The 11,780-nt window shown below is 34.6% G+C and overlaps 1 protein-coding gene across 1 annotated transcript; it reads right to left on the bottom strand.

Moving 5' to 3' along the window:
- On the bottom strand, window positions 1-3,904 carry LOC18596908 (serine carboxypeptidase-like 31). Its single transcript, XM_018123241.1, has 10 exons — window positions 3,548-3,904; window positions 2,917-3,024; window positions 2,571-2,666; window positions 2,123-2,215; window positions 1,969-2,051; window positions 1,539-1,829; window positions 1,108-1,238; window positions 888-983; window positions 696-801; window positions 1-336 (listed from the first exon to the last, which is right to left on the bottom strand). Exons 1-10 carry the CDS (start codon window positions 3,846-3,848, stop codon window positions 190-192), a joined length of 1,452 nt encoding a protein of 483 aa, XP_017978730.1. The 5' UTR covers window positions 3,849-3,904; the 3' UTR covers window positions 1-189.

The following is an 11,780-nucleotide window of genomic DNA, read 5'->3' on the forward strand; positions in this document are numbered from 1 at the left end:
AGAAGAAAGGAAAGCCTTTAACTGGTTGCATAGACATCAGAAATGTTCTTACAGAAACTCATGTTCATTTGCCTTATTGTTTATAGTAGTCTATTGCTCATATCCCAGCACTGCAAAAGACCCAAAGCTGAAAGAACTATTTTAGTTGGGGAAAAACACATAATAGTAAGACCAAAATCCTCCAAGACTTTATCGGGAATAAGGTAGGGATTCCCCAAGGAGAAAAGCTGAGAAGAAGGCGAGTGAACTGCTTGGCTTGAAGCAGGGAACTGCATGGCCAGCTCCTCTAAATGTTGCGAAGGTAAGTCCTTTGTATTCTTGAAACCAACCGCTGACCTGATCAAAAGAATAAAAAAACTTACATAAGTTAATTAGTAAAAGAGACAGGCACATGGTAAGGGTTAATCAATTCTTTATGCCAAGATGGCATGATTTCATGACGAAATTAGAGCTGAGTGTTTTCATCGGTTAAGCTCATAATTCCAATGCTTCAGAACTGCAGATAGTATTGTATTGCAGAATGACCCACAATATGGAGAATCATGGCATTTTAGCTACCCATTGAGAGGAGAAGGGAGTTTCGGTTTATCTCTCTTCTTTTTCCCATGAAAATGCTTAAGAAATAGTAAAATCTTGATCAGAGTCTTTAATAGTAAAACTAGTTAAACCAGATGTTATTATTTTTGCTTTAGTACCTGTTTCTGGTGGTACCATGGTCTCCATGCCATAATGATGGGCAGCCCCAAAGTCTTTAAGCTGTATCTCGTGGACAGAACAGGAACTCTTCCATCCGTGTCTCCACTAAACCACTCAGAAGCAATTACCATGAGATGGAAAAAAACAAACGACTACAATCTGTAGAAAACTGTTCTAAGCATGTGAATTACCTGTAGACCCAAATTCTAACTCCTGCTGCAATAAGCTTTTTGTATATGGGAAGTACTGATCGCTTTGAGTCTGACCAATCATCAAATATCTTGTGACTGCATTATGAAGAGAACGACAGTGTTCAGTTGACTTTAAAACACCACAATCCCAGTATGCTTCTACTCATCATTGCAGGCTCATAACATTGATGCATGTATATATATATAAATAAGGCATTACTTGCAGATGCTCCAGTTCCTGAGATGCTGACCATCACTAACATGGAGAGCCTTTTGAACATCCAGTCTATTGTAGAAAGCTTTTGCATAATTATCAAGGCAGGGATCATAACCACCCAAAATCCTTGGCATCTGGTAAGGAAAAATCCATGAAACCACCATGTCAAAAACTTCTCCAAAGAAGTGAATGGAAGTACTACAATATCAATATGGAATAAAGGAAATTATAAAAGAGAACAAGAATTTTTTTTTTTATAATTGAGGGAGAGGGAATTCAAATTTTACTTTTTTAAATAGAAGAATCATGCATCAACCAATAAACCAAATGTTCGGACGCAAAGAGAACAAGAATTTAAGTCACGAGAAATTACTCTAACATTGATTTTATATCATGGAACAATGTTAAGCTACAGAAATGAAACATGTGATTACCATATTGGATTTTCGCTTCATCATGACTTGCAATAGTGATTTGTCATCTGAACCTGCAGTATCACCAATGCACACTGAGGTGTATAGGCTGTAGATATCAATCTCCTTATACTGTTTGAATACTTCATCCACAGCTTGATTACAATCTTCATTGCTCCATGGATCATTGCTATAAAAATCACAGTTTTCACTGATTATTTTGTGAGTTTCATCAGATACCACAGCATGGCTCCAAGCATAATCCATCAGGCCTTTCCAATCCTCAGGACCATCTGTTTCAGGATTACCCAACTATTGACAAGAAGGAAAATTCCAAAACGTCAAGCATGCAATAGTCTAGTCAAAAAAGTATGACCAGATTGATTATCATGAGTGTATAACTAGCCTAAAGAATCTTGTTTTTTTTTTTCTAATTCACAAATGATCATACCAAAATACCCTTGAGCTCAATACGAAGTGAAGGATCCTTGTTGTTGTCATTGATGAGCTCAGCCAGCTCTGGCACATATTTTCCTGTGAAAAACAAGTCAATTGAGAATCACTCTGCTGAGATAAAGACAAAAGTAATTATTCAACAGAAATACCTGCATAGCTCTCCCCAGCAATATAAAAGGTTCGATTTCGATATGATGGGAACTTGAGGAACCACTGATGCAGGAAATTGTAAGAATCATTTGCTGGTGTAAGTAGTCAATAAGAGAAACAAGCACAAATTAGTCACAATCATAATCTTCCGATAATGACCAGAAGTTCATATAATAGAAATTATACATAGAAGCTACACATATCTACGTATGACATACAAATTAAAACTCTGCATAATTATCTCAACATTATTTTGGAAATTATTTAGAGGAAGGAGATTTGAACTTGAAATCCCACTCTTTGTTGAAGTGGTGTGACAACTATATAATTAGCTAGGTTGTATATAATTTTTGCCACAATTGACCAATACTGTTGGACATACTATAAAACATGGCAGACCATGTTATATTAAGATACAGGTGCATCAAAATTGTGTGTTAAACTCACCAGTAAACTCATCTCCTAGCTTATCATAATCAGTAGAAGTATTTGAGTACGAAAATCCAACTCCAACAGGAGATTCCAGGAATAACATATTGGCTTCTGCATCATCACAGACATTAATTAAAAAATTCTTAGTATGGTATTGGAATATGGAGAAATCAGCATAAAGATCGGTTCATAAGAGAAACCATAAAAGTAAGGGTGCATAACAAATAATTGAATACTGATAACAATGATGATGTTGATGGCAACAACAATAAACAACCGGGATGAACAGATAAGAACATACATACTTGCAACTTAGATATGCAAGTTGGCTAGAAAACTATATAAATTGTGAACTTTATACCTTTATTCCATGAGAAGTTGTTAAATTTAATTCCACGCCCATCGGTGTCCACTATGAAAGGACCAATCTCTTGCGTTGCACCATATCCCACGGAAGAGCACCCAGGACCTGAAACATAAAGAACTTGTCAGCTTATCAGAGAACATAGAATAAAGAAAAAGGGAAAGAATCAAATTGAATTATGGTATGGGGGTTATTCCCACGAGTGGAAATCAAGGAAAACAATGACATCCACTAAGAGAGAACATGTGACAATGATAATATATATCCTGATACCCCTAGCTAGGATATTAGCAATTATTCAACAGAAAACTTTGCTTTATATGGCCCGGGGTCTGTCTAACAACCAGGCAACACTAGAAATGAAAGGAGTCTGTGATAGCTTTCTCTTTTTCTCGTCCTTTATCCTATATGTACAAATAAATATCAGAGGTAAAGATATGTATAGGGAGAGATCTTTTGGTTGAAAGATTGGAATCTGAGAAGGCATAGAGTAGCTTTGACAACAAATGTATTTTTTCTGGCCAGCATCTTCCATTACAATCTATTCGGAAGATAACATGAGAACAAGTTGCCTTAGGTAGAAGAGCAATTTGATAACTTTCCAGATAGTTTTATCCATTATTCTTACCTCCATTAAGCCAGAGCACCAATGGTTTTTCGTCAGGGTGAGACATAGCCTCGTAGAACCAATAAAAAAGTGCTCTTCCATTCTTTTGATTCACAGTGACATAGCCAGCATAATGGCGGAAGTCTACAGCTGGCTGGCCAGGCAAGTTGGTAACGAGATCATCATTTCCCAGGGAGCTCAATTCCTTCTTGCTATACCATCGCCAATGTCTATCATCCGTGACAGGATGCACTGATGATATAGTTGAAACAAAAGCCAAAATAAGGAAAAGTGCCAATTTCCGTCCAAAATCCATGTTCATACAGACAAATTAAACAAGTCAGACCGACTACAACCAAATGAGGACCAGTAGCAAACCAAGAAGATCACATATCTATTTATACTGCTTTAACCTAGGGACGATTTCCAAAAACATACCAAGGAAGGTACAGAAGAAATTCTCCCACGTGGCACCATGGATTTTATAAGGTTGCCTACTTTTATGGCATCTGACGTGGATTTTTAGGCAGTTTTGAGTGTTCTTGCTTGAGAAAAGGGATGGTGGAGCCTCTGTTGGGTTGTTGAATCATGGTAAGATGAACTACGTCATCGAATATATCCACAATAATTTATCCTGAACACAATCCACATGATCTTATTCTTTGTCAAAGCAATGATCATTATCAGTACTAAGGGAGAACAGAAAACTGGACTCTGATTAAACAGATACTTGATCTTCAATAGTAATCTGTTATAACACATTAGGCAATTGCCATGCAAGGATAACAAGACAAGTGATACAACCAAGCCAGCATGTACTAGTGGCCATCATTCAAAAATCTCGTCATGAAGTAAAAGGTAAAGCTAAATCAAGAGGATATGATTTCTGGCTTAATCAATAAAAGATAAACAAGGAAAGACATTAAACGAGAAAATATGGACAGGAAAAGGTGATAAGATTTCTTGTCCATATGAGAATGATTTTCCATGTAAATGAGAGAGTCAAACTTTCCTTTTATTTTCTTGGTAGAAGATTATCTCTTAATTAAAAAACAATTTTAAACTAACAAGTAGATATATATACATTGTAACCTGCCTGTTTACACCATGGTGATTTCCATATTTGAAAATGGTCAAGTTGTCTTTTAACTTCTTCAGTTTATTGCACCAAATGATCCTTAAACATGTAGGAATGGCCCTTTTTTGCAGTCAAGGTTAAAAAATTACTGGTTTTTAAGTAGAAAAGCACATATGGTAATTCATAAATCCATATTCATTCAGTCAAAGTCTCCATGGAAATTGAAAAAAAGACAGTGGGAACATGTATTTGATATTGAACCTACCAGATTCTTTTATACTTCTGTCCACCATAATGTTCAAAATGATGGGATAACTCAGACTGTGTGAACTTTGAACATAGAAGTTTGACTGGGAAAGGTGATCCAGCAATTTGCTTCTTTATTCTATTACCATGCTTGTCAAAAAGTTTGGTCTTTGTTTCTAGAATAATTCTTGAATCTAGAAAAGCTACGTTAGTGTATGCATTTTATAATTAACACCAACAGGTAAATAACCGATGATATGTTAGCATTCGGTAAGCTGTGTGGAGAAATGCAAAGTATAGACTCAAAAATATTACCCAAGACTACCTGGTGATCCATCTTTCTTAATTTCCTCTCAGAGCAATTGAAAAGATGAAGAAAAATCAGTTATTTTTCCACTACAAAGCTCAATCAAGGAATGACTAACCAAGTAAATGAAGTAACAGATGGATTCCTCTTCGGTTCAGCTTATGAAACAGATGTATATATATCAAGTATGATTGCTCTATTGATTGATTCTGCACTAAAGAGATACGTAAGGCATTGATCTATATCAATTATTGGCCAATCTGAATGACCTAAAACTGCATTGTAAGTACTAACAACTACCTAATAGGAGTGCTCTGAATGCCATGGTGCTACTACCCCAGTGTTAAACATTACTATCCTAAACTAAAGATGGTCAGTTAAATCATATAAAAGTCAGACCAACTGTTACAAAGTCTACAATCGTCCTCGTCTATGATTATACAAAGACTACAACAGCACGTGGCAGTATCTTCATAAGTATTGACTGGCTTATGGCCAGTGAATTATCTTATCAAAAAGAGAAGCCAGTATACATGAAAAGACATTGTGGCATATATTCACAACTAGTGGTTCTTCCAAACTGGAGAAAAAGTAAACTGTTTTATAAGCATCTCATCATCACAAAGTTGAAAGATGGAGTTTTGTGGCGAACCTTGTGCGTCGTGACTCTTGAATCTGAAGAACCCCCAGGTGGTGAAAGGTATGAAAAGGAACATCAAAGTGGTTGTTGTACAATGACCTGGATCCCAACTTTATTTCATTGAATAATGCGATGAAAAACATCTCATAGGTATTCAGTGCATGACTTATTCATGTTCTTTCTTTATTTTCTGTTTGATGTACATTAATCCGACGGCAACTGTCATATGTCATCATCACAAGCATCAAAGATATATATTCCTTCATAATTAAAGTTTGCAGCCTCTAGAGTTTATGCACTCTTACTGAAAGCATTGATGAACATAAACAAATATTTCCTGTCTAGTTGTGATGCTGATCATTAATCCCACTGTTATATGACAAATTATCCCTTTAACTAGTTAAATATGAAAACAAATACTCTACATCTATATGCAAAACATAGCTAAATATCCATCCCACGTCATTTCGTGAGCACCAAAAATGGCACCCAAAAAGCAACCTGCCACATGTACTTCAGACTCACACACTGCAACCTAACTTCATATTGGCCAAATTGGATGTCCACCTAAACCCTTTACTCAACTCTTTTTTTCATTCCCTTTGGTGTTGATCCACTGCCACTAATCAGGAATGTGGACAATGCCAAGAAAGGAAAGTGCAGATCTATGCTAAGCTCATTACAGAAAACATATTATTTTAACTAAGTTATTAAGTGTATCACACACATGAGCTCAATCACTTAAACTCATGAAATGCTCCACATCAGTTGTCTGGTAACAAATCTGAACAATGAGGAGACCAATTAGCACACGCGAAATATCAGTGTAGCTTTTTTCACTGGAGATAAACATCTAGACTGCAATAAGCTCCTGCTTTGTTATTAGACAGGAGATGAAGTTGGCATAATTAATCAGGAGTTGTAAAAATCAATCTTTGCCTCCTGTCAAAACTAAATTTGAGATTGCAGAGGCTAAAAGCTAAAAGTCAAATGGGAGAATGCGAGACTGATAATCAAATTCAATATATTTTTAAAATGAACAAAAATATTCTAAATTATTTCATTAGTGGCTAAGTGACCTGCAGAATTAGGAGAGTAGGAGTTGAATCCCACCCATCATTTATATATATCTATGTTTACATTCTCAGTAAAGATAATATTTCTAAATACTTCTCTCAACTACTTATAATGAGAAAATTATGCTCCCAGAAAGTTCATCTAAAATGCTTACATCAGGAACCTTGAGAAAGAGAGCAGAAGGTTGTTCATTCCAAGTAAAACCAAGTTTGAAGTGTTTCAACTATCACTAAAGGACAAATGCTGCCAGAAAGAAGTAAGAGGAAACATGCTCTAGTACTTCCAATGGTAAAATCAATTCAAATACACCCTGAACAGACCAGAACATAGCATAACCTCCTCTGCATCCCTACATGATAAAACTGTGCCAACAACCTTCTCAACAAATAAGCATACAAAAGAATATATATATATATACATGCCATTTTGTTCATTTTCTTATGATTGACTCAAAAAAGAGGCAATTTCCCCCTTTCAAGTTTTGAAAGTAAATAAATAGGCTTGTTTTCTTTATCTGATCATCACCACCTTCCTGAACCAGCGTCTATTTGCTCAGCACTGCAGTGTTATTCCTTTTTCAGATGATATATACTACACAGATAATTTCTCACTTCAACACATAAACATTTTGTGATTCTGTCATGTGGAAAAAGTGCTGAAGCCATTCATCTAGTATTTTTGACCTATAATCTAGGGTCTACATATACATACAAGAGCCTACAAATAGTGGGTGTCAGACTATTCTGAAGCATGAGAAGACACATTACCATGTGGAACATATTGCGTATAAAATTCCAATTGACCAAAAATCTGATTCTGATAAGCCTCATCTTGAACCATTCTCTCAATAACATCTATCGAACAGCTATTTGTGTGTAATTGATCTTTTTTTATTCTTTGCCACAATCGTATGACCATAAAGTTGACACAAAAGGCATATTTTCTTTGTTTGTTCTCATTCTAGTGGGCACAAGCATTATCAATTCATGATGACCTAAGATGTTCACTGTAATTAGTGAGAAGAAGATAGACTTGTAGCAAGCTACTTGTACAATACATTGACAACCAGATCTTAAGAGTACACTGGCTCCAAAAGTTTCTCTGGATGAACTTATCCCATAGCTGTGTGTAAAATGACGGGAATCTGAGCTACTTTGTTAATGTTGACCATTTGAAATGCTTCTTTTCAATGTAACAGCATAATCATTGGTTAATTGAATCAAGCAGACTAACTCTAATATGCTTCATGAATCCAATTATATGCTGCATTTCCCTAGAGAAACCCTTTTAGCTAGCACAGGCCCCCATTCTTGACCTAGTTTCAATTGATGATTATCCCGAATTTATCAATCAAAATGCCACCGAGGGGCCGACAGATTAGACCAATGCCATTGAGAAAAAAAAAAAAAGATTAGACGAATACCTACCTATGATCCTAGCATATAAATCTCAGTTGTATTCCTCTTTTGTGCTTTTGAAGGTTTCAACCGCCACTAACAAAAGTGAATACTGCTTTTGCTGCACTTATTTGACCTACCTAACATTGGAATGGATTGTGGATAAACCAAAAGTTGACAGAACTCTTACAAGCAAGCTTTTGATAAAAAAAAAATTGTGAAAAATAACTATTTTCATAAATTTAATTTAAAAATATTATTTTTTATAATTTTAATTATTTTTATTAATTTTTGACATGATTTGATAATAATACTTTTTAAATAATTTCAGACGAATTAAAATGATTTCAGTTTTTCCTCTCACCATTCAGATAAAAATTTCAAAATTAAATCTCGATTTCTCTCTCTACTCAAATATATTTATCTCGCCATCCAATTCGCAGAGATGACATCAAGTTATTTCTTATTTTGTTTTATTTTTTTGGATGGTGGATCTTGAGGTTTTTAAGTGTGATGAATAGTAATTTTACTCTTTGCAGGCAGCGATTTTGCTCAAAAAGAAAGAACAGTTAAAGTATGTTTGATGGGTTTTATAGTGGTTCACTGTTTTGTTGTGTTTAGGATTGGGATGATTGTTAAGTATGTTTGTTAGGGATTTTGATTTTTTTTTTATGAGATTTTGAGTTGAAATTGTTCAAGGAATATTTTGTAAAGAGGATATATTTTGTTTTTGTATAAGGAGAGTGAGCAAGGCCCCCCGATAGGGATATATTTTCTCTTGCTTTGGAGAGTTATGGAGTTTTATAACCTATTTTTTAAAAAATACATAATTTCGTGACTTAGCAAAAAAAAAAGTATGTGTTTTAGGTTCTTGAGTTTATTAGATTATTCATATAACCTCAAAATTGAGTTTTACTGGTTTTTAGGTATTGTGTAACTAATTTTTAGGCATTACGTGACTAGTTTTTAGACATTACGTGACTGATTTTTAAGCAATGTTTAAATCACACAATGCCTTATTAACTAGTCACGTAATGTCTTACTAACAAGTCACGCAATGCCTTATCAGAAACTACTCACGTAATACCTTATCAAAACTAGTCACGCAATACCTATCAACTAGTCACACAATGTTTTATCAGAAACTAATCATGTAATGTCTTATCAAAATTAGTCACGTAATGCCCAAAGTTAGTCACGCAATGCCCAAAGTCAGTCACGCAATATCCAAAGTCAGTCATGCAATGTCCAAAGTCAGTCACGCAATATCCAAAGTCAGTCACGCAATACCTAAAAACTAGTCACGTAATTCTCAAAAATCACCAAAACTACTGAATTCTATTTAACAAGATCAACAACTTCAAACGATATACCATATTCCATTTAACGACATAATTAATGAATATGAATGCTCAAAATGTTCAAAAGTTTTTTTTCATATATCAAAAATCACTCTAAAATGCTTAAAAATGTTCAAAACGCTCACAGATTTTCTTCGTGTATCAAAAACCACTCCAAAATACTCAAAATGCTTAAACGTTTTTCTTTCTAGTAAGAAATACTCCAGAGATGAATAGTCTTGTGAGAAAAGCTCAAAAAATGAGTCAGTTTGAGGTGAAAATCTAAACATACTTGACTCGTTAATAGGTTTCGGGTTGAGACACAGAGCCAAATAAATGGGTCGATTTCATTAAGGATAATTTTGTCCAAATTTTAATTCTCTTGACTTAAAACAATTAAAATTATGAGGAGATTTATTATTAAAAACACGTTATACATAAAGTCCATTTAAAAAAAGAACCCTTTTGGCAATGTTCCTTGCACATATAGTTCTAGTCGAGCAAGTGAATGTGCTCTTATGAAATCACTTAACTCTTTTACAAGAGTGCAATTACAACCTGACAGGACCATATCAAACCCAGCAAGTTTTAGGAGGTTTTACCTTTCAATTCTGCATTTTATTTTCTTTAATTACATTTTTCATTTCCCTTGAAGATAACGTGTGGGAATAAAATTCTCATAGCATCGTTTAATAACATTGAAACATTGCTTCTAGGAAAATTCCTAATAAATGTTGTACTAAAAAGATATTGAGCAGTTATATTTGCAAGAAAATCATCGAAACAATTGAATTCACGATAAGTATAAATGATATTGATTTACTATTTCTTCTTTAAGAGATCTTTAATAGACAAAATTAAATTTAAATTAATATTTGATTCATCTATTTTCATTTGAATCATTTGTGTAACGATTTTGTTATCCATAATCAAAATCACTTTACAACATCGTGCATCCCATGTCATCACCAAACTTCAATAAACATCTCGTAATCAACTCGATATGCACAACAATTTTTCAAATTTGGTCAAAAAATTGCATTTTCAATTCTCAAAATGATCACAAAAGGCTCCTTTTTCAATTAATTGATGACAGGAAGTTCGATTAGTTCCATCAGTGTTGAGTACCACCCAATCCTGAGACAGGAGACCATCCAATCAACAACTCCACAAAATGTCTAAAAAAAAAAATACAACCATTATTACAATAAAATTTTCTTGGTCAACTCTTCGTCAAGTTTAAGTAACCAAATAGAAATTGAATCACTTGTTATATTTTGCTTCTTTTTTCCATATGGGATTTACGTGGAAACTGCCTACTCTAAGAAACAGAACCAATTTTAACAGGATTATTAATTTGGGCCTCTAGCAGATGCATGTTCTAATTAGCACCACCTCTTCTTAGCTACAAGGTTTAGATATCCTAGCTTGGGCATACCTCAATTAATAAAGTAAGCCAATCGAATGCAGTTATGGTTAAGCCTAGGATCCATCGATCGTTAGTTCTCTCCCCTTACTATATAAAGAAGAAGAACACATATTCGTAGATCAATCTTGTTGCATAAAAACTTAACAGAGAAAGTAGTTTTAAGGTTAACTAAAGTTGGTTGTATCATATATATTAATACAATCAAAATCTCCAATTCCAATGTCGATAAGGTTGAAGCAATGAAATAAAACCCCCAATAACTGACAACACACCCTAGCGTCCATCCTTTTGGTCTACAAACATTAATCCATTAGGTAAGCACGATGCATTGCATCCAGTAGTTTAAGTGTCATATAAAAAATTCATGTACACAAGTAATAGCAATTCAATTTGGTGCTAGCAGCCTGCCGATGAGTTTTGAGTAGCTAGGCAGACAACGTGTTACAAGGTTATAACATTTGCATATGTTTTCTAGGCATTAAGAAAGCTATGTTACAGTATGTATTAAATGGTAATAACTTGTTTCTACCAATTAGATTATACTTGGCACATTACTACTTGTTTAGAGGGAAAGCTGATTGAAGGAAACGAGGAACGACTGACCAAAACTCCAAGTGAACATGGCCAACGAGCACAGACTTGAAAAGTCAACAGAATCGCAAGCCCGAGTCTCCTAGCCCAACTCACCCACCACAGCCCAATATAAAAGACCACCTTCACCAAGTCCCAAATCCAGAAAT

Source organism: Theobroma cacao, chromosome 6, assembly GCF_000208745.1.
Source record: "Theobroma cacao cultivar B97-61/B2 chromosome 6, Criollo_cocoa_genome_V2, whole genome shotgun sequence".
Classification (NCBI taxonomy): domain Eukaryota; kingdom Viridiplantae; phylum Streptophyta; class Magnoliopsida; order Malvales; family Malvaceae; genus Theobroma; species Theobroma cacao.